This window comes from Panthera pardus, unplaced genomic scaffold, assembly GCF_024362965.1.
Source record: "Panthera pardus isolate Hobbes unplaced genomic scaffold, ASM2436296v1 HiC_scaffold_8, whole genome shotgun sequence".
Taxonomy (NCBI): Eukaryota; Metazoa; Chordata; class Mammalia; order Carnivora; family Felidae; genus Panthera; species Panthera pardus.
In genome coordinates, this window is record NW_026527013.1 from 6,590,573 (window position 1) to 6,614,516 (window position 23,944).

General features: G+C 43.9%; 2 protein-coding genes and 1 long non-coding RNA gene across 5 annotated transcripts in view; 1 reads left to right on the forward strand and 2 right to left on the reverse strand.

The window, feature by feature from the left end:
• Window positions 1-1,837, forward strand: part of LOC109254179 (uncharacterized) — a 50,953-nt gene extending 49,116 nt beyond the window's left edge. Inside the window, exon 3 of the long non-coding RNA XR_008420139.1 lies at window positions 13-1,837. This is a non-coding gene — a long non-coding RNA (uncharacterized LOC109254179). The remainder of the gene's footprint in view (window positions 1-12) is intronic.
• The window catches only part of LOC109254168 (zinc finger protein 558-like), a 100,259-nt gene that overhangs the window by 70,669 nt on the left and 5,646 nt on the right, over window positions 1-23,944 (reverse strand). Inside the window, exon 2 of one of the 3 annotated variants that reach the window (XM_053896653.1) lies at window positions 22,101-22,146. The exons of 1 other annotated variant lie outside the window; for it this stretch is intronic. The gene's annotated coding sequence lies outside the window, so the exon portion shown is untranslated. Of the gene's footprint in view, window positions 1-22,100; window positions 23,927-23,944 lie in introns of those variants that run through there. One more of the 3 variants, XM_053896654.1, reaches the window with a different exon arrangement.
• On the reverse strand, window positions 1,046-22,101 carry LOC109254167 (zinc finger protein 558). The gene is made up of 6 exons (XM_019427857.2): window positions 22,047-22,101; window positions 21,378-21,466; window positions 20,609-20,735; window positions 5,468-5,563; window positions 4,736-4,818; window positions 1,046-4,254 (listed from the first exon to the last, which is right to left on the reverse strand). Exons 1-6 carry the CDS (start codon window positions 22,075-22,077, stop codon window positions 3,472-3,474), a joined length of 1,209 nt encoding a protein of 402 aa, XP_019283402.1. The 5' UTR covers window positions 22,078-22,101; the 3' UTR covers window positions 1,046-3,471.

The following is a 23,944-nucleotide window of genomic DNA, read 5'->3' on the forward strand; positions in this document are numbered from 1 at the left end:
TTATCCTTTCAGGGGTAGGGATGTTAATAGAACCCTGGCCTTACCCGCTACTGGGTACCAACGACTTCTTGTGGTTTTCCTCCATCCTGTCCACAACTCTGTGAGTAGCCTCTTTATGAAAACTCTCCTTGAAGTGTCCTAGTCTGTGTCAGTTGCTTCCTGCTGGGACTCTGACTGGCATGCCAGCTCATTCAAAGTATAAGAAAAAGCCCTAATGGGACAATAAAATCCAACAAGATCAAGATCTACCACATCTCTGACCACATCATCCTCTATCACACCCTCACTACACCCCCAGCTCGTTCTACGCTCATCTCCGTTGGCTGCTCTGCGGCAGGACGTTGCATGAAAAGCCTGCTCTTGCCACACACTTTGACTCACTGTCCCAACTCGTTAAGGTCTCTGCTCAAGTGTCTCTTGGCTAAGAGGCCTTCCCTTCCTATTTTATATACAATGGTAAGATCCCAATCCCCCCTTAACTATTTTATCATGTTTTTCTGATCAACACTTAAAATAGCAACTCTTATTGATTTTTCTATAATCTGTCTTCCCCCATTAGAATGTAAGTGCTTCAATAGCAAAACGTACATTTCATGCATTGCTATAAACACCAGTGTCTCAAACAGGGCCTGGCATATAGAATATACTCAGTAGATAGATTAGTGGTTAAGAGCACAGATGGGGTTCAAACCTGGGCTCTACTATTTACTAGCCAGTGAGTTCAGGCAAGTTACCAGTATATCATGTTAGTTTTCTCATCTGTAAAATGGGAATAATAATAGTACATACTTCTTAAGCTTATACTGAGTACTCAGTAAGTTCGTATTTTCATAAGGCATTCAGAAAAGTGCCTCAGCTATAGGAAGGGCTACATAAATGTTTAGTCATTTATTAATGTACTGAAATATTTCATTATAAAAAAAATGACCCCTACATAAAAAGGAACAATTCACAAGGAAAAAAAACTAATCCTGAATGTATTTAGTCATACATCCAAATATATAAAGAAAAAAATGACAGAAATGACAAAAAAAAACCCCGTTAATCCATATCCTTAGAAGAGGACTTTAATAGACATCTACCACTAAATAAGTTTGAGGACAAAAACCTGAAGGTACATACTATATCTGAAAACACAATTAACTTGAGTTAATGGGCACATAGTCTACATCGAAAACTTAGAGAATATACATTATTTTCAAAGAAATATGGAACACTTATCAAATGGGACCAACTAATAGGTTTCCTAGTTAGATATTGCATTCGGCTGGACATGAACAGAACACCACCTCAAAAACAAACCCCCCGAGAAAAAGACTTTGGCTTCAACCAGTTAGAGGTTACTTTTAATCATGTAAGGAGTAGTCTGGGCATGAGCAGTCCAGAGCTGAGACCGCCAATCAGAGGTCCGGGGGGAGCCCATGTCACTGTCATTTTGTGCTGCACTATGGTGTCCGGCATCATGATCAAAATAGAGCGCTTCCGACTCTTGGCCTTGAGTCGACTTTCAAGAGAAAGCACGGGTAAGATGAACAGGATACAGGTGGGGAACGAGCCGGATGGTGTTCTCCCCAGTGACTTCTACCTACTCCTCATGGTCAGCAGAGCCAGGCAATACCTCTCTGGGCCTCAGAGAAGCCTTATAAGTTGCGCATTTTTAATCCTGCTCATTGACAACTTGAATGACAACGAAAACATTTTTTACATAAATGAGTGGGGGACGATGGGCATTGGGAAAGAAGCTAAACAAAATGCCATACTAGAGGAGAAAAGATAAAAAACAATCAGCATCGTAAAGTCCGCTTACCTGACAAAAATGCCATTAAACTAGAAAAAGTATATAGTAAATAAGGTCTAATTTCCACTAATGATAAACTAATTCACTCAGGAGATATTCAGAAATGTCTTTTTGGATATGCTATGTACTGATGTTTTTAAAGAGTAAATTAGAGTTAACATGTTACATACAAAACTATGGAACATAATTTAAGGTTTATTTTAGGTATGGCTATAGACGTGTTTATACTAAAACAAAAAGACTGAAAATTAATGAACTAGTGGCCCGATCTTAGGATGAGATAAAGGTAAACCCACACTCAAATTGATAATTTCCATTCCCAGTTTAACTTATTTTGTGGCCCCTCAGTAAAGAGCTGAGGCATCACTTTTCTAGGGTTTCCCTACAATGTGAGTTCTCACAAACCAACAAAGAATCACTGAAAGATTTTTTCCAAATTGATACACTCACAACTTTTGCCTCCAAAGAAAACTTCCTATTTTTCCTAACGTAAGAGGTATCATCAAAGGTATTCCCTCAGTCTTTATATTCACAAGTGTCTTTGCAGTGAATTCTCAGTTTCCTAAGGAATGTGGAAAAATGACTTTCCAGTACTGATGACAGTCGAAGGGAATTTCTCTCCAGAATAAACCCTCGTGCCTCTTAAAAACTAAGAGAACATTCGAGGCTCTCCCACAGTAATTGTATTCGGAATCTCTCCCCATCTTTCGCTCAGTAACGCAAACGCTTGTGCTCAAGGGTTTCCCACATTCCTTTTAGGATTCCTCTGTAGTGATTTCTCACATGTGCTCTATGGGATGAGTGTCGCTGAAGGCTTTTGCATTCTGAGGATAGTCATGAGGTTTTTCCCCTAGTGTGAACTGTTATGTGACTCCCTAGAGATATCACTGAAGGCTTTCCTGTAGCTACTGCGCTCCTCAGGTTTCTCTCCACACATAAGCTTCTGTGCACATTAGGGTGACTTTGAGCTGAAAGCTTACCACAAAGATTGCACTCGTGAGGTTTCTCTCCAGAGGGAATTGACATACGTTACCGAGGGCTACTTCATATACAATAGATTGACAGAATGAGAGTCTGCTAAAGGCTTTTCTTCACTGATTTCATGGAAACTCCTCAGATGGTTCCTTATGATCTGTCTCCTTATATATATATATACCCTGTGTTGTTTCTTCCCACTCTGTAAGCAATACAGTACGGAAGAAATGATAGTATGTCCTCCTGAGGATGGGTCAAAAAAGACAATGTGGCTTCTGCATTAGCTCTCCTGTAGATCAAATGCTTTGGGAGGAACCTGATGCTACGTCGTGAAGATACTTGGCCCTCTGGAGAGTGAAGTAATGAAGATTCTCTGCCAACAACTGGCATTAACTTGCTAGACCTGTGAGTGAGCCATTCTGGAAGCAGATTCTGTATCAGTAAAGACTCCGATGATTGATTGTGGCTCCAGCAGACATCTTGATCTCACCTCAGGACAGATTCTGCGCCAGGACTACACAGCTAGGACGCTTCCAGATTCCCGACCTACAGAAATTATAATAAATGTATGAGGTTTGAAGCCACTGTGTTTTGGAGGGAAATTTTTTAGGCAGCAGCAGATAACTCACCCATCTAGTGAGTTACCGTCAGTTGTCTGAGGCTTAAGAGATCAATGAACGCTTTCCTAACTACTGTACTCATATCCACCTATTATGAATTCTCTTGTGCACAGAAAGGTAAGAGTTAGTGGTGAAAGATTTCCCACAATGATTACATTCGTAGGGTTTCTCTCCAGTGTGAGTCCTCACGTGTTTCTTAACAGCGGAGAGATTATTGAATGCTTTCCCACAGTTACTGCATTCATAGGGTTTCTCCCCAGTGTGAATTCTCTTGTGCACAGTAAGAGAAAAGCTACTGCTGAAGGATTTTCCACACTGATCACACTCATAGGGTTTTTCTCCAGTATGAGTTCTCATGTGCTGGGTCAGATAGGAGCTCTTCCTGAAGGCTTTCCCACAGTCGTGGCACTCATAAGGTTTCTCCCCCGTATGAATACTATTATGCCCAGTGAGGGAGGACCTCGTGCTGAAGGCCTTGCCACATTGATTACATTCATGGTGATTCTCTCTCGTATGAATTCTCTTGTGGCTTTTGAGGTTACAACTGGTGCGGAAGACGTGGAAACACTGATTACATTCATAGGGTTTTTCTCCAGTGTGAATTCTCACGTGCAGCCTCAGGGATGAGGGATCATTGAAGGCTTTGCCACAGTCCGTGCATTCATAGGGCTTCTCCCCATTGTGTATCCTCTTGTGAATGGTCAGGTAGGATCTACTGCTGAAGGACTTGCCACACTGATTACAGTCATAGGGTTTTTCTCCAGTATGAATTCTCTTGTGCTGAGTGAGGTTAGATTTTGTGCTGAAGACTTTAAAGCACTGATTACATTCATTGACTTTCACTCCGAGATGATTTCTTTCCTGTTAAGAGACGAATGATAACTATCATTTATAGTATTTTTAATATTTAATGAATTTTATGTCATAGGAATTCTCTTTTTCAGGAATTCTGTTACATTATTACAATTGACGTTTTGGCTATTTTCAGTGCTTGTATGTGGCTTCTGCCAAGTTTGAGCTGTTAGAAGTTAAAAAAGAAGGATGCTTTGCCACAAATCCTTATCATATTCACAGAGCATCTTCTGATAAACTTAAGACCACTTTATATTTCAACAATCAATATCGTAGTCACGTTTAAGGAAATATTTACAAGTGGAAACTCCCAGTGAGGAAACAAGTTTGGAGCTAACTTATGGTTTTCTCCAAATTCACAACTTTTCACAGTATCTCTCCAGAGACAAAATTTCCTCATCTGTAAATGATACTATGACTGTTTACTTTGTGACTTTTCTAACTTACTTTCCTACTGTAAAAAACCAGAAATCAGCCAGGTTAGTCTTACCGCTTTAATACCATTGGAATGTTCTTTTCTAAAAACGTGCTTCTTAGGAGTTAACCATTTGGCTTTAAGTACAGTCTCCAAACCTGAAACAAATTGAAAAGAAATTTAAGTTGATGGAGGAAAGGAATAGTAAAGTACATACATGAGTAAAGGCAGACTCTGAGGGATCAGGGTTTTTGAGGAAGTTTGCCATGAAAGGGATGTGAGTATGAAAACTATAGGTATTAAAGGATTCTAGAAGGATGAAGATTGATCAGAGATTTACAAAAGAAGGGATTATCAGGAATGCAAAGTAGGAAGGAATTGGATAAAGTGCTCCTATGAGATTTAAACTTAAAAAGGAAAAGAAATGTATTAGCATTGTCCGATGACAGACAGCAGCTACACTTGTGGTGAGCACAGTATAACTTATAAACTTATCAAATCACTACGTTGTGCACCTGAAACTGATGTAACACTATATGTTAAGTACACTTCAAAGGAAAAGAGATACGTCTTTTTCCCCCCTCTGAGTCCAAGGTAACGCATGAGATGTTGAACAGAAAGGTAAAAAGAAGGAACATACACGAAGAAGCTCATACCAAATGTTCTTGACCATCTCTGCCAGAAAAAAGGACATGTTACAAACTTTCCTGATTGACGTTTCCTGAATGTACTATTCCCATGCCCCAAATCGCTGGCCAGACCTATTCCTTAAGAAGACTCCTATCCGCCTGTCCACCTGGTGCTCACCTGGACAGGTGCCGGGAAGAATTCCTCGCTCCTGTGTCATCACTTTGTCTTCTTGCTCCAGCTGGGAGGTCAGACTGGGTTTATCAACATGACACCCTATTTGTGGAGAAAAGACGCATGATGTAGGGGGACTGTGCAGGTGACAAGCAACTCCATGAAACTGGAGCCAACAATTCTGAAGATGAGCCACTATGACGTCTGCAACAGTGGAGTAACCACGCATAAATTCTAATGGGTATAGTAACTCTCCAGAAACAAAAATTCAAGCATCCTCAATGTCCAGGTGACAGGATATAAACAGTCCCAAAGTCCATGTCCAAGTTTACATAACATACTTCAAAAGCTCTAAAGCTTTTAACCACAGAGAATATAAAGTCAGGGTAAGGAACAGCTATTCAGTTCACAGGGAAGGCATCAGACAGAAAGCTCCAGGAGGGTGGGGACCACGTCTGTCTATCACTATATTCCTAAACCCAGCACAGACCCAGGAACATCGAAGTGCCTCGGAAAGACTTGTGAGAAGTGACAACAGTGAAAATTAAGGGCTGTTAAACCAAAAGTCCATAACTCCACAAAAACAGTGACTAAACTGGGGAACACCATCAGAACCAACTTTATCAGAACTTTGGAAACTTATCAAAAGTTTACAGCAACTGGAAAAATGTTTAATCAAGGACAACAACCAGCTGACATTTTAACTGACCCCTGTCTAATCTATTCACTGCTTTGGCTGTGACCTTGCAGATGACAGCCCACATTCCTAGTACTGCAGGGAGCAGGGGGGACCTATTTATTGTCAAAGATCTGTGGTTGTCTGATTTGACTTTTCTGGCTTGCCTTTATCTTTTTTTTAAATTTTTAATTATTTTTTTTTACTTTATAAACTTTTTCTTCCAGTTACTTTTTTTTTTTCAATATATGAAATTTATTGTCAAATTGGTTTCCATATTGCCTTTATTTATCTAATCCCACTCTCCAGGGGCTGAGCTGTCTACCCACGAGGCATGTGCTGAACACATTTAAAGGCAAATATCTCAGCCATCACCACCAGAGGCAAGTGAAATAGTAGAGGAAAACAAAAAACTAACCAAGAAGCCTGGGAGGAAAACTATGGAATGAGATGTTTGGGGGAATTTTTAAAAAATTTCCCTCATATTTCTTTGAATCTAGAAAGCCAGGGTCGGGCACATGGTCAGAAAAGACCTGAAATTGCACTAAGTCCTCAAGTCTGGCTGACCTTCAGGTCCTCAAGTCTGGCTGACCTTCAGGTCCTCAAGTCTGTCTGACCTTCAGGTCCTCAAGTCTGGCTGACCTTCAGGTCCTCAAGTCTGGCTGACCTTCAGGTCCTCAAGTCTGGCTGACCTTCAGGTTCTGCACAAGCAGAAAGTAAAGATTATGGAGAGTCGCCAATTGCCTGCTGATTTTGAAGGTAGGCCCTGGACACCCACACACAACACATCTGCAGAGACTACAGGTGTTTTACTTTTGGTTCCAGGCCCCCAAGAAAACCTCTGACCAACCACTAGCTAACCACGAAACCAACGTAACAGTCTTCAGGGACCACACGTGACAAATACAGATTACAAAATTAGTATACAGGCATCACTAAACATACATTCAACAGCAACGATAACAAATTCTGGTGGAGAGAAATTGGATTCCAGAATTGCTGTATAATAATGTTCCAAATGCCCAGTTTTAACACTAAAAGTATGAGGCAGGCAAAGAAACAAATGTATGGCCCACTGCAAGAAAAAAAATGAGTAGAAACTGCTCCGAAGGAAGCCCAAACATCAGACTCACTAGTCAAAGAATTTAAATTTTTTATTTAGTTTTTGAGAGCGAGAGTGTAAGCAGAAAGAGCCGAACTGGGCTCCGCACTGACAGGCTGACTACAATGAGCCCGATGGGGGGCTCAAACTCGTGAACCAAGAGATCATGACCTGAACTGAAGTCAGACGCTCAATCAACTGGGCCACCCAGGCGCCCCTCAAAGGATTTAAGTCAACTCTTTTAAGTATGCTCAAAGACCTAAAGAAAACCGTGACAATTCTGATGAACTAGAACCCACGTGAAAGAGACAGAAATTACAAAGAGAAACTACACAGAAATTTTGGAGCTGAAAAGTACAATAACTGAAATGAAAAGTTCACAAGGAGAGTTCAACAGCAGATGTGAGCAGGCAGAAGAATCAATAACCATGAAGACAGGATGATTTACATTACCTCCCTGGAAGAACAGAAAGAAAAAAGAAGGAAAAAAAATAAGAACAGAGCCCAAGAGACCTGTGGGATCCCATCAAACATACCAATATACACATCATGGGAATTCCTTAAGTGGAGAAGAGAATGAGGTAGAAAGAATATTTGAAGAAATACGGGCAAAAATTTCCCCAAATTTGACAAAGACACAAATGTACACAGCCAAGAAGCTTAAGAAACCCCAAGTATAAGGTTACACTGAGAGGCACAGAGCTCACGAGCACATCTGCCCTACAAGAAATGCTAATGGGAGACTTTCAGGCTGAAATGAAAGGATAATGGATATTAATGCAAATCCACAAAAAGAAATAACCTGATAATTGAAAATACACAGGCTAGTAGTAATTGGCTATTTTTGGTTTATAATGCTTATCTTTTTGGTTTGAAACTCTTATATGATTTAAAAGATAAATGCCTACACCAGTAATTGTAAATCTATGTTAATGGGCACACAAGGTATAAAGGTGTAATTTGTGGCAAAACAAAAGAAAGCAGGTGTGTGTGTGTGCACAGGTACATAAGAGCAAAAATTTTATATACTATCAAAACAAAGTTGGTATTAAATCAAAATAGGCTGCTATGAATTAAAATGTTAATTGCCGGACTTTAAGCTGTATTACAAGCTGTCATCATCAAGAAAGTATGGCACTGGCATAAGAACACTCAGATAAATGGAACAGAATAGAGAACCCAGAAATGGACCCACAAACGTATGGCCAACTAACCCTTGACAAAGCAGGAAAGAATATCCAATGGAATAAAGACAGTCACTTCAGCAAGTGGTGCTGGGAAAACTAGACAGCGACAGGCAGAAAAATGAAACTGGACCACTTTCTTACACCAGACACAAAAATAAACTCAAAATGGATGAAAGACCTAAATGGAAGACAGGAAGGCATCAAAATCTGAGGAGAAAGCAGGCAAAAACCTCTTTGATCTTGGCCACAGCAACTTCTTACTCAACACGTCTCCAGAGGCAAGGGAAACAAAAGCAAAAATGAACTACTGGGACCTAATCAAAATGAAAAGCTCCTGCACAGCAAAGGAAACAATCGGCAAAACTAAAAGGCAACCGACAGAATGGGAGAAGACAGCTGCAAATGACATATCCGATAAAGAGTTAGTATCCAAAATCTATAAACAACTTCTCAAACTCAGCACCCAAAAAACAAATAATCCAGTGAAGAAATGGGCAAAAGACATGAAGAGACACTTTTCCAAAGAAGACATCCAGATGGCCAACCGACACCTGAAAAAATGCTCAACATGACTCATCATCAGGGAAATAGAAATCAAAACCACAATGAGATACCACCTCACACCTGTCAGAATGGCTAACATTAACAACTCAGGCAACAACAGATGTTGGCGAGGATGCGGAGAAAGAGGATCTCTTCTGCACTGCTGGTGGGAATGCAAATTGGTGCAGCCACTCTGGAAAACAGTCTGGAGGTTCCCCCCAAAATTAAAAATAGAACTACCCTATGACCCAGCAATTGCACTACTAGGTATCTATCCAAGGGATACAGGTGTGCTATTTCGAAGGGACACATGCACCCCCATCTTTATAGCAGCACTATCAACAATAGCCAAAGCATGGAAAGAGCCCAAATGTCCATCGATGGATGAATGGATAAAGATGTGGTGTATATGTATATATCACATTATAACACACACACACACACATATATATATATATATATAAAATGGAATAATATATATATATATATATATATATACATATATATTTATATAAAATGGAATATTACTCGGCAATCAAAAAATGAAATCTTGCCATTTGCAACTACGTGGATGGAATTAGAGGGTAGTATGCTAAGCAAAATTAGAGAAAGACAAATATCATATGACTTCACACATATGAGGACTTTAAGACACAGAACAGATGAACATAAGGGAAGGGAAGCAAAAATAATATAAAAACAGGAAAGGGGACAAACCATAAGAGACTCTTAGATATCGAGAACAAACTGAGGGTTACTGGAGGGGTTGTGGGAGGGGGATGGGCTAAATGGGTAAGTGGCATTAAGGAATCTACTCCTGAAATCATTGTTGCACTATATGCTAACTTGGATCTAAATTAAAAAATTAAATAAAAATTAAAAAAAAAATAAAATGTTAACTGTAATCCCCAGGACAACCATTAAAACAAATAAATAAAAAGAAATGACAGGGAATCAAAATGGTCCATGAGAAAACATTTCACACACACACACACACACACACACACACACACACACACACACACAATGAAAGAATTGAGGAACAAAAATGATAGAAAACATGTAGAAAATAACAAAATGGCATAAGTAGGTCTTTATCAATAATAACCTTAAATGTTAATGGATTAATCTGTCCAACTAAAAGGCAGATTTGGGCAGAACAGATAAAGAATATCCAATTATATGCTCTCCGTAAGAGACTCAACTTACATCTAAACACACTAAGAGGGAGGTAGGGAGGGGTCAACACGGCAGAGAAGTAGGGGGATCCTTACTTCCCGCCTCTCTCAAAGAAGTGCTGAAGCCAAAGGACTCTGAACCCCAAGAGTCTGGGAGGAAAAGAGACTGAATCTACCAGGAAGAAAATGGGACAACGTGAGAAAGGATAGGCGGGTGACTGTGAACTGGGGGAGATAGAACAGGGTGGGTAGGCACAGAGGGGAGGGGTCCCCTTCTGCGGAGAGACAAAGGGAAGAGGATGGCTAGGGAACTGTAGGACTGTATCTGCACAGGAAAATGACCTCGTACTGAGACTCAGAGGGATCCCATCTCTGACGGCAGGACTTTCTTCGGACTGGGGCCGGCTCCCTGTTCACGCACCTGGGGAGGAGGGGAGCCAGCCCTGGGTTCGGTGGTAGGTCAGGGGCGCAGGCTGCAGTGGGAGAAAGCGGCCACTTCTCCAGAGTGCGGTGGGACAGAACAAAGCCTGCCTGTGTCCACCACCCCCGGGGCTCAGTGGCGAGGTCACCGACGCAGTCTGCAGCAGGAGATGGAAGTCCTCCTTGAAGTGCGGTGGCACAAAGCCAGCCGGGACCACCTATTGGGCTGCACTGAGAGGCACTTCCCCAGTGCCAGAGCGCATGGGAACGGGACTGTGAATCTTAGCCAAGCGCAGGGTCAGGGGAGTTGGTGGAGCGAGAAGGACCGTCCCGTCTGCACCCGCGACACAGTGAGGAAGACTCAAACTGAGTCCACCGGTCGGGGTCTGTGGAGAAGAGACTGGGGGAATCACCATTGCCGCCCCCCAGCACCAAGGTGGGCCCACAGTGGAGGTGGGTCCAGATGACGCCAAGCCACGCCCCTTTGCACTGGGTAACTGCGTCTCCACCGAGGGGCACAGACCCTGTGGACAGCTACTCCCCACAAGTGATGCAGCATTGCCTGGATTAACTCTAGGTCAATTCTGGAGAGAGAGATATATTCTCCCTCCCACTTCTGCTGCTTATCTCTTTCCTTCCCTAGGCTGGTTACTCTGGTTATTGGTCTGTCTAAACAGACATATTTAATCCATTGTCTTGATACATGTTCTACACCTCCTTCTTCTTCTTTACACTCCTTTCTCTCTCTCTGGAATAATTGAGCTGTATAGTTTCTCTGTCTGGGTAACTTTATCTTCGTTTCATTTTCCCCGCCTCCTTCTTTATTTTCCTTTCTCTATGGATTAAGCCTTTTAGTCTCTCTGCCTGGTCAATGTTTATTTTTTCTTTCTCCTCCGCTCCTGTCGTTTCTCTTCGTATCTGCTCTTCCGTCAGCACCGCCTCCACCCTGTTCTTTACTTGTAGTCGGTGTTTTGGGTTTTTTCTTTTGGTTTATTTGTGTGTTTACATGTTTTTGTCTCCTGTTTTCCTTTCCAGGGCGATTCCAAGGAACAAATCAAAGCACACCTGGAGAGGGTCCAAAACATCACTACGAGTAGGGAAATAAAATAACCAAAGTCACAACAACAGAGAGCAAGTAACACTCTCCAAAAAACACCTCCTGAAGGGCCAGGCCCTGGACAGTGTATGACCCCCCACCACCCTCCCTTTAATATAGCGGTGCTTGCAGGTACAAAGCACACAGCAAGCTTTTAAAACTCATCAGGGACAGAAAACTAGCCAAAATGATGAAACGGAAGAATTCTCCACAAAAGAAATTCCAGGAAGGAGTGACAGCTAACAAATTGATCAAAACCAACTTAAGCAATATAACGGAGCAAGAGTTGAGAATAGTCATAAAACTAATTGCTAGGCTTGAAAAAAGCATAGAGGACAGCAGAGAATCTATTGCTAGAGAGATCAAGGGACTAAGAAATAGTCATGAGGAACAAAAAATGTTGTAAGTGAGGTGCAAAATAAAATGAAGACAGCCAAAGCACAGATTGAAGAGGCAGAGGGGAGAATAGGTGAATTAGAAGATAAAATTATGGAAAAAGAGGAAGCTGAGAAAAAGATTAAAAAATCCATGAGTATGAGGGGAGAGTTAGGGAATTAAGTGATGCAATCAAACGGAATAATATCCATATCATAGGAATTCCAGAAGAAGAAGAGAGAGAAAGGAGCTGAAGGAGTACTTGAACAAATCATAGCTGAGAACTTCCCTGACCTGGAGAAGGAAAAAGGCATTAAAATCCAAGAGGCACAGGGAACTCCCTTCAGACGTAACTTGAATTGATCATCTGCACGACATACCATAGTGAGACTGGCAAAACACAAGGATAAAGAGAGAATTCTGAAAGCAGCTAGGAATAAACGGGTCCTAACATACAAAGGTAGACAGACACATAAGGGTAGTGGCAGACCTCTCTACTGAAACTTGGCAGGCCAGAAAGGAATGGCAGGACATCTTCAATGTGATGAACAGAAAAAAATATGCAGCCAAGAATCCTTTACCCAGCAAGCCTGTCATTCAGAATAGGAGAGATACAGGTTTTCCCAAGCAAACAAAAACTGAAGGACTTCATCACCACTAAACCAGCCCTACAAGAGATCCTCACGGGGACTCTGTGAGTGAAATGTTGCAAGGACCACAAAGTACCAGAGACACCACTACAAGCATGAAACCTACAGACATCACAATGACTCTAAACCCGTATCTTTCAATAACAACACAATGTAAATGGACTAAATGCTCCAACCAAAAGACATAGGGTATCAGAATGGATAAAAAACAAGACCCGTCTATTGGCTATCTACAAGAGACTTATTTTAGACCTGAGGACACCTTCAGATTGAAAGTAAGGGGATGGAGAACTATCTATCATGCTACGGGAAGTCAAAAGAAAGCTGGAGTAGCCATACTTAGATAAACTAGACTTTAAATTAAAGGCGGTAACAAGAGATGAAGAAGGGCATTATATAATAATTACAGGGTCTATCCATCAGAAAGAGCTAACAATTATACATGTTTATACGCCAAATACAGGAGCCCCCAAATACATAAAACAATCACAAACATAAGGAACCTTATTGATAAGAATGTGGTAATTGCAGGGGACTTTAATACTCCACTTACAACAATGGATAGATCAGCTAGACACAGGATCAATAAAGAAACAAGGGCCCTGAATGAAACATTGGATCATATGGACTTGACAGATATATTTAGAACTCTGCATCCCAAAGCAACAGAATACACTTTCCTCTTGAGTGCACATGGAACATTCTCCAAGATAGATCACATACTAGGTTACAGACAGTCCTTAATAAGTATAAAAAACTGAGATCATACCATGCATGATGCATACCATACTTTCAGATAACAATGCTATGAAACTTGAAATCAACCACAGGAAAAAGTCTGAAAAACCTCCAAAGGCATAGAGGTTAAAGAACATCCTACTAAATAATGAATGGGTCAACCAGGCAGTTAGAGAAGAAATTAAAAAAATATATGGAAACAAATGAAAATGAAAATACAACAATCCAAATGCTTTGGGATGCAGCAAAGGCAGTCCTGAGAGGAAAATACATTGCAATCCAGGCCTATCTCAAGAAACAAGAAAAATCCCAAATACAAAATCTAACAACACACCTAAAGGAACCAGAAGCAGACCAGCAAAGACACCCCAAACCCAGCAGAGGAAGAGAAATAATAAAGAGCAGAGCAGAAATAAACAATATAGAATCCAAAAAAGCAGTAGAGCAGATCAATGAAACCAAGAGTTGGTTTTTCGAAAAAATAAACAAAATTGATAAACCTTAAGCCAGGCTTCTCAAAAAGAAAAGAGAGAGGACCCAAATAGATAAAATCACAAATGAAAATGGAATGATTACAACCAATCCCTGAGAAATACAAGCAATTATCAGGGAATACTATGAAAAATTATATGCCAACAAAACAGACAACCTGGAAGAAATGGACAAATTCCTAAACACCCACACACTTCCAAAACTCAATCAGGAGGAAATAGAAAGCTTGAACAGACCCATAACCAGTGAAGAAATTGAATCAGTTATCAAAAATCTCCCAACAAATAAGAGTCCAGGACCAGATGGCTTCCCTGGGGAGTTCTACCAGACGTTTAAAGCAGAGATAATACCTATCCTTCTCCAGCTGTTCCAAGAAATAGAAAGGGAAGAAAAGCTTCCAGACTCATTTTATGAAGCCAGCATTACTTTGATTTCAAACCAGACAGAGACCCACCAAAAAACAAGAAAGAACTACAGTCCAATATCCCTGATGAATATGGATGCAAAACTTCTCAACAAGATACTAGCAAATCGAATTCAACAGCATATAAAAAGAATTATTCACCACAATCAAGTGGGATTCATTCCTGGGATGCAGGGCTGGTTCAACATTAGCAAATCAAGCAATGTGATACATCACATTAATAAAAGAAAAGAACCATATGATCCTGTCAATCGATGCAGAAAAAGCATTTGACAAAATTCAGCATACTTTCTTAATAAAAACCCTTGAGAAAGTCAGGATAGAAGGAACATACTTAAATATCATAAAAGCCATTTATGAAAGGCCCCCAGCTAATACCAGCCTCAATGGGGAAAAACTGAGAGCCTTCCCCCTGAGATCAGGAACACGACAGGGATGTCCACTCTCACCGCTGTTGTTTAACATAGTGTTGGAAGTTCTAGCATCAGGAATCAGAAAACAAAAGGAAATCAAAGGCATCAAAATTGGCAAAGATGAAGTCAAGTTTTCACTTTTTGCAGGTGACATGATATTATACATGGAAAACCTGACAGATTCCACCAAAAGTCTGCTAGAACTGATACATGAATTCAGCAAAGTCGCATGGTACAAAATTAATGTACAGCAATCGGTTTCATTTTTATACACCAATGATGAAGCAACAGAAAGACAAATAAAGAAACTGATCCCATTCACAATTGTACCAAGGACCATAAAATATCTAGGAATAAACCTAACCAAAGATGTAAAAGATCTGTGTGCTGAAAACTATAGAATGCTTATGAAGGAAATTGAAGAAGATACAAAGAAATGGAAAAACATTCCATGCTCATAGATTGGAAGAATATTGTTAAAATGTCAATACTACCCAAAGCAATCTACACATTCAATGCAATTCCAATCAAAATTGCACCAGCTATCTTCTCAAAGCTAAAACAATCAATCCTAAAACCTGTATGGAACTACAAAAGCCCCTGAGTAGCCAAAGTAATAAGTAATAAGTAATAAGTAATTTGCTTCTGCACCGCAAAGGAAACAATCAACAAAACTAAAAGGCAACCAACGGAATGGGAAAAGATATTTGCAAATGACATATCAGACAAAGGGCTAGTATCCAAAATCTATAAAGAACTCACCAAACTCCACACCCAAAAAACAAATAATCCTGTGAAGAAATGAGAAGACATGAATAGACATTTCTAAAGAAGAGTATCCAGATGGCCAATAGGCACATGAAAAAATGCTCGACGTCACTCCTCATCAGGAAAATACAAATCAAAACCACACTCAGATATCACCTCACACCCATCAGAGTGGCTGAAATGAATAAATCAGGAGACTATAGATGCTGGAGAGGATGTGGAGAAATGGGAACCCTCCTGCACTGCTGGTGGGAATGCAAACTGGTGCAGCTGCTCTGGAAAACAGTGTGAAGGTTCCTCAGAAAATTAAAAATAGAACTACCCTATGACCCAGCAATAGCACTGCTAGGAATTTACCCAAGGAATACAGGAGTGCTGATGCATAGGGGCACATGTACCACATGTTTATAGCAGCACTTTCAACAACAGCCAAATTATGGAAAGAGCCTAAATGTCCATCAACTGACAAATGGATAAAGAAGATGTGGTTTATACATACAATGGAATACTACTTGGCAACGATAAAGAATGAAATCTGGCCATTTGCAGCAACATGGATGGAACTGGAGGATATTATGTTAAGTGAAATAAGTCAGGCAGATAAAGACAGATACCGTATGTTTTCACTCATATGTGGATCCTCAGAAAGTTAACAGAAGACCATGGGGGAGGGGAAGGGAGAAAAAAGTTAGAGAGGGAGGGAGGAAAACCATAAGAGACTCTTAAAAACTGACAATAAACTGAGGGTTGATGGGGGGTGGGAGGGAGGGGAAAGTGGGTGATGGGCAATGAGGAGGGCACCTGTTGGGATGAGCACTGGGTGTGGTATGGAAACCAATTTGACAATAAATTATATTTAATATACAAAAAAAAGGTAAGCAAAAACAAACAAACAAACATACTAAGAGGTTGAAAGTCAATAGATGGAAAAATAGATTCCATGTAAACAGCAGCCAAAAGAGAGTGTGGCTATGTTAATTTCAGGCAAAATAGACTTTAAGACAAAATCTGCTACAAGACACAAAGAATGATCTTATTTAGTGATTAAAAGGTCAAATTATCTAGAAGATGTAACAATTACAGACCAATTACAACAGAATTGTAAATTTTTTTAAATATAGTTTATTGTCAAGTTGGCTAACATACAGTATGCAAGTGTGCTCTTGGTTTTCGGGGTAGATTCCCGTGGTTCATAGCTTCCATACAACCAAAGCAATCGACAGATTCAGTGCAATTGTTACCAAAATTCCAACAGCTTTTATTTGCAAAATGGACAAACTGATCCTTTTTTTAAAAAAAATTTTTTTTAACGTTTATTTATTTTTGAGACAGAGAGAGACAGAGCATGAACAGGGGAGGGTCAGAGAGAGAGGGAGACACAGAATCTGAAACAGGCCCCAGGCTCTGAGCTGTCAGTATAGAGCCCGACGCGGGGCTCGAACTCACAGAGTGTGAGATCATGACCCAAGCTGAAGTCGGACGCTCAACCGACTGAGGCACCCAGGCGCCCCTGGACAAACTGATCCTTAAACTCACATGGATTTGCAAGGGATGCTGAACAGACAAAACAGTCTTGAGAAAGAACGAATTAGGAATTCTCACACCTCCTGACATCAAAGCTTACTTCAAAGCAATAGTAAAGAACACACTACAGTACTTGCACAAGGAGAGATGCAGAGATCAATGGACGAGAACTGAGTGAGTGTAAACTCGTAAAGTCTGTGGTCACACAACTTTGGGCAAGGCAGCAAAACAATTCACTGGGGGAAAGAATAGTCTTCTACAGCAATGCTGGGCAACTGGGTAAACAGAGATAAAAGAAAGAAGCCACATAAAAAATTATCTCCAAAAGGACCAAAGACCTAATTGAAGAGAACTAGAAAATTCCTGGAAGAAAACACAGGGGTAAATGTTCATAGCCTTGGTGGATTTGGCAAGAATTTTTGAGGTATGATAGCAAAGGACAAGCAAAAAAAGAAAAAAAAAAAGGAGATAAATTGGACTTCATAAAAATTAAAACTCTCTCTGACTTAGTTCACTTAGCATAATACTCTCTAGCTCCATCCACTTCGTTACAAGTGGCAAGATTTCATTCTTTATGGCTGAGTAATATTCCATTGTGTGTCTACATACACACACACACACACCACGTCTTTTTCATCCATTCATCTGTCCATGGACATTTAGGCTGTTTCCATAATTCGGGAATTGTAGATAGTGTTGCTATAAACATTGGGGTGTGTGTGCTCCTTCGAAATCAGTATTTTTTTTTTATCCTCTGGGTAAATGCTTAGTAGAGCAATTGCTGGATTATGGGGTAGTTCTATTTTTAAGGAACCTCCGAATTGTTTTCCAGGTGGGCTGCGCCACTTTGCCTTCCCACCATCAGCGCACGAGGGTCCCCTTTCTCCACATCCTCCCCAACACCTGTTGTTTCTTGTGTCGTTGGTTTCAGCCATTCTGACAGGTGTGAGGTGGTGTCTCATCATGGTTCTGACTTGTATTTCCCTGATGGTGAGTGACGCTGAGCATCTTTCCGTGGGTCTGTTGGCCATCTGGATGTCTTCTTTGGAAAAACATGATTTTACTCACACGTGGAATTTAAGAAACAAAACAAATGAGCAAAAGGAAAAAAAGAGACAAGGAGAGAAAGAGGGGAAAACCAAGAAACAGACTCTTAACCACAGAGAACAAACTCATGGTTACCAGAAGGGTGGTGAGCACGTGTGTTGTGGGTCGGGGGGCGGTTTGGATGGGGATTAAGAGGCACACTTGTCGTGATGAGTACCGGGTGTGGTATGAAAGTGTTGAATCAATACACTGTACACCTGAAACTAATATTACACCGTATGTTAACTAACTGGAATTCAAACACAAACTTAAAAAAAATTAAAACTGTTGTGTGTCAAAGGACACTACCAAGAAAATGAAAATACGCCACCAACTGGGAGAAATTATTTCCGAATCATATTCTGGACAAGGGACCAGTATTCACGACATATAATGAATGTGTATAATCCAAGAACAAAGACAAGCAACCGAATTTCAAACCGGGCCAAGGACTTGAACAGACGTTCTCCACAGAAGATCCAGAACAGCCGACACATGAAAAAGTGCTCAATGTCATCAGTCATGAGGGAAACGCAAATCAGGGCGACAACGAAAAGAAATACTGCCTCATAACCGTGAAGACGGCTACCATCAGAGGCACAAACGTTGGGGCAGATGTGGGGCAATCGGAACCCTCCCACCTTGGCGCAGCTCCTGGGGAAGACAGTTCAGCAGTTCCTCAAAAAGCTAAACCTACTGATATATGACCCAGCATTCCGCTCCGACACATACCCAAGAAAGCCGAAAGCGCATGTTTGCACAAACCGTGCACCAATATTCTCAGCAGCAAGGTTTGTAACAGCCAGTAAATGGAAACCACCCAAATGTGTATCAACCCATGAGTGAATTTTAAAGACGTGGCCAATCCACAAAATGGTGCAACACTGCTAGACCTTCGAACCTTAATTCCGCTGCCTGAAAGGAGCCAGACCAAAGAGATCACAATGCTGCTGGCAGGAAATGTTCTGAGCAGGCAAACCCAGAGAAATGGAAGGCAAATGGGTGGTTGGCAGCAGGGGGCTGTGGGGAAGGTAACGGGTCCTGGCCACTTCCCGGGGAGGGGGTGAGGGGTGATGACAATGTTCTGACATTAGATAGCGTTGATGGTTGCACAACAATACTACTATGTCAAAAGTTACTGAATTGTGCACTTAGAAACAGCTAAAACAGGGGCTCCTGGGTGGCTCAGTCGGTTAAGCATCTGACTTCGGCTCAGGTCATGATCTCACGGTTTGTGAGTTCGAGCCCTGCGTCGGGCTCTGTGCTGACGGCTCGGAGCCTGGAGCCTGCTTCGGATTCTGTGTGTCCCTTTCTCTCTGCCCCTCCCCTGCTTGTGTTCTGTCTCTCAATCTCTGTAAAATAAATAAACACTTAAAAATTAAAAAAAAAAAATAGCTAAAACAGGGGCACCTGGGTAGCTCAGTAGGTTGAGTGTCCTTGGCTCAGGTCACGATCTCACAGTTCTGTGAGTTCCAGCCCCGCATCGGGCTCTGTGCTGACAGCTCAGAACCTGGGGCCTGACACAGAGCCTGATTCTGTGTGTGTGTCTCTCTCTGCCCCTCCCCCACTCACACTCTGTCTCTCTCTCTCTCTCTCTCTCAAAAATAAACAAACATTAAAGGAGTTTTTAATAATTAAAACAGTGACTTTTATGTTATGTGAATGTCACCTCAATTTAAAATAAAAAAAAGGACAATAATGTGGGGAATATTGTGGGGAATAAGCTTAGGAATTCCCTGGGCTTGCACCAATGGGTTAACAAGGCAGAAAGAATTAGAAAGCCATAGGATGTTCACACCCAAGTTTGGGTAAACAAGATTAGGTAAATAGGTATAGAGAGGGCGGGGCAAAGGCTCCAGGATAGACCAAAGGTGTATGAGGTAAACAAGATTATATGTTCAGGGCGGAAGCGCCCCCCAAGGTAGTACTGTAGCAGAAAGCTGCTTTCACTGGAAGGAAGGGTAAAAACAGGAAAACAGGACTTTAGACCAGTGCTGGGCCAAGTTGCCCAGAGCGGAGCTAATTAGCAAAAGAAAGGTGCCTTGGTGACCCTGAGGTAGCATGCTCTCTCTGTCTTGTCCCCCTCGGCAAGTTTAGGTAAACAGAGGTGGGGCCTCACATCTGCTGTAAACAACCTTCAGCCAGGTGCCAGGACTTTGTTTTGTATCAACCCAAACCCCTAACCCCGCATATCTTCAAGACCCCGTTTCCCTCACGCCCATGAGTTAATGTTGACAGATTCACGGTCTCCTTGTGCACGTCCATTGCCACGTTTGTAAGCCTTCTGATCCTAATAAAAATGGAGCAAGGACCCTTAATCGGGGCTCTTGGCGTCTCCTGGACATGAGCCATCTCTCTCGCATTTTTAATCCTGTGTCCCGCTCTCTTGCTGGACGAGAAAGAACTCTAGACCCAGAGTCTACGACAAAGTCTCGTTACGGGACTAAGTAAACGCAGGGATGAGGTCAGGCTTACCGAGCGAGGCCAGGTTCCTGCAGTTCTCCTGCATCACGTCTCTGTACAGTGTTCTCTGAGAAGGGTCCAGCAGGGCCCACTCCTCCTGGGTGAACTCCACGGCCACATCCTCGAAGGTCACCGAGTGCTGAACCGTCACAAACATCACGGCTTAGGCAAGGACCATCCCCACCAAGTGGCCAGGAAAAGGGCAGAGGACGATGGGACCGGGGGCCGGGAACCCAAAGCGCAAGATGTGTGGGCGGGGTTCTGAGCTCTGCTCTCAACCGCTTCTGGGCTCAGCCTGCGGTGCTCCTCCCTGTCTGCTTATGCCCGCTCCCACGGTGAACGTGCCCCTAACACAGAGGTGATTCTCTTATTCCAGTGAGACTGTGGGGTCCTGCAAGCTGATCTCCCTCCATCTGCAGGGCTGAGTATAGGCCGGGGACATGGCGGAGATCAGAGAAACACCTGGTAAATGGGTGAGCGATTCCCCCACAGCTGTCACCAACTACTTGAGTTTAGGACACAGTCAGGTCTTCCTCAGTTTCCCCTAAAAACCTCTCTGCGGAACGTGATGGAGACGGTGACCCTGGAGGAACCTCGGCAACGTAGAAAACGTTGACCAACACGACATTGCCTGGGGGGCCCCTGACCCTCCATCAGATGCCCGGAGACCCGGGGCCCTCTGGACACCTGGTTTGGCCAAGAGGCTCCGGGTCACTGGAGGAGAACAAATTCAGCTTCTGGTCAAAGGAACAATGACTTGGAAAAAAGAGTAGTGACTCACCGGTAACCAGCCGGTCAGGAAGCCCTTAGCCAACCCTTCCTCCTCCGTGCGTCCGTTCCGAGGAGAGGCTGAGTACAGGGAAGGCTGAGCTGGAGAAGAAGAAAGGAGTCAGGAGAGCCCAGGACGGCTCTGTATGCCAGCACTCGCCAGTCTGGGGGCTTCCCCACCCACCTGCACGTGACCACACCCCGACACGCACACGCACGGCCACACCCATGACCACCCCACACAGCGTGGGTGGACACACACACACACACACACACACACACACACACACACACAGCTTTCACAGGACACGTGTCAGAGTGGCCGGTCTCACCCAGGACCCAGGGCCAGGAAATAGGGCCAAGGGTCTTACTGACCTGGAGGAAGAGATTATTAGTCCCATTTCACAGATGAAGAAACTGAAGTTCAAGGGACACCACTGTTATTTTTCCAAGTTTATAGAAAGAATCAGAGATACGGTTCAGAGGCTCTCCCATACTCACCACACAGGTGACATCTCCACAGACACTCAAACCACCAAAATCCCAAATCCCAAGAACCACATCGGGGACCGGTGACCCCCGGGCATCTGGCTCCGCTCCGGCCTCACCGCTCGGCCCCTCCTTTCCCGCTCCGTGGTGCAGGGGCCTTTACCGCCTGGACTCTGAGGGCCCCCCGACTTACCACAAGTGGGGGGCAGAACCACGGCCGCCATCCTGTGACTCAGACAGGAATTTCCCCGGACGCTCCTCCTCTGGTCGGCACAGCGCGCTCAGGCCGGGCCCTGGTGGAAACGGGACAACAGGAAGCCTTCACAGCCTCTCTCCCACCGCGGGCTTCCGCGGACCAACCCATCTTAGCCTGCCCGTTGTGCCCTCCTTCAACATGCAGGTGGGGTCCCCAGTATTGGGTCTTTACTTAGCAGGTGATGAACCAGGGCTGGCGAAGCCAGAGCTCGTCCTCTTGGGTCCTAACGGTTCGACCGGGACACGCCTCCGCCGCCCCACCTAAATCCCCAGCTTCCCTGAGTCTCAGGGCACATTCTTCCCATGCAGGTGGCTGTCACAAACACACTCCCAGGTCCGACCCTTTAGTTACTGGAGATGATGACGGCTGATACTAGTCTGCTTCCCCCAGCCCCACCACCCTCAGATGACGGGTGACTTCAGGGTGCGTGAGGACGACCCTCGGTGTTACGAGTTTGTCCCCTTCCACCTTGGGCGCCACCCTCGACCCTGTCATCACCTGACACTATTCTGCCACCTAAAACAATAGCTGAGAAAGGTCTCTCTGAATCCAGCCTCCCAAACCTTGTCCTTGTTCATGTTTTCTTTCCCTACATGTGTTTTTTTTGTTGTTGTTTGTTTGTTTTTTTAGGGAGAGAGAAAGAGGGCAAGTGTGAGTTGGGGGCGGGGATGCAGAGGGAGACAGAGAATCTCCAGCAGCATCCACACCCAGCGCAGAGCCCAATGCAGGGCTCGATCCTACGAACTGTGAGATCGTGACCTGAGCCGAAATGGAGAGTTAGACGCTCAACTGACTGAGCCACCCCGGCGCCCCTTACACGTGTTCTTTCACCACACAGAGGACTCTCCCCCGCCCCCCGCTACTTCATCAGGCCTCAGACACGTCCTGTTCTCATCTCACGCTTCCCCCCTGGATTTCATCACCCCTCACTCACACATTCCTCATCCACACACCCTGCCCGCGCCCCTGCCCAGCAGAGCTGCGCCCGGCCCAGTTCCAATGACCTGCCGGCTCCATGGCAGCGTCCGGGGCACCTCCCCGCGGTAGGGCTGTCATGCCGCCACCTCTGGGGAAGCACGGTCAGCAACATGCAAACAGCCTTGACCCTGCAGGACATCCTGTAAGTCCGTGCGGCTCCCCACCATCAGGCCTCTAATCTCTTTACCCCTCGCACACCCTCCCCTCCGCCCTCCACCGCAACCAGCTTCCTGACTGGCCCCCATGACCCAAGCCTCCTGGTGTCCACACCCGCCCGCGTCGGGCTGACCCGGGTCACAAGAGTGCCTTGGGGGCGACTTCCCAGGCTGGCTGCTCCAAGGCACTGCAGCGTCGCTTGGTCTCTCGCACCGCTTGCTCCGGGGGAAGCCCCGTTACAAGGAACTCGGGCAGCCCCATGGAGGGACCAACTTGGGGAGGAACCGAGGCCTCCCTCCAGCAGCACCACTGACGTGCCCGCCTGGGAGCGAACCGCCTTGGCCTTGAACCCTCGGCACCAGTCCAGGCTCCAGATGGCTGCAGCCCGGCTGATAGCCCGCTAGGAACTCAGGAAAGTCCCTGAGCCAGAACCTTCTAGCGAAGCGGTCCTGAACTCCTGAACCACAAAGACCATGAGATCTGATACATGATCATCATCGTTTTAAGTCACCGAGGTTTGGGACAATCGGTTAGGTGGCAACAGATACACACACCCTCACTTTGCGCAGAGGGCCCTGCCTCCTACTTCTCACAGTAACCCCCCCGCGAGAAGGAATCTCCCTTCCTCGGAAGCCGCCAGAATGGCCACGTGACCCCAGCCTCCGCCCTCCCTCCTGTTACAAGCCTGGGTGCGGCCGGGC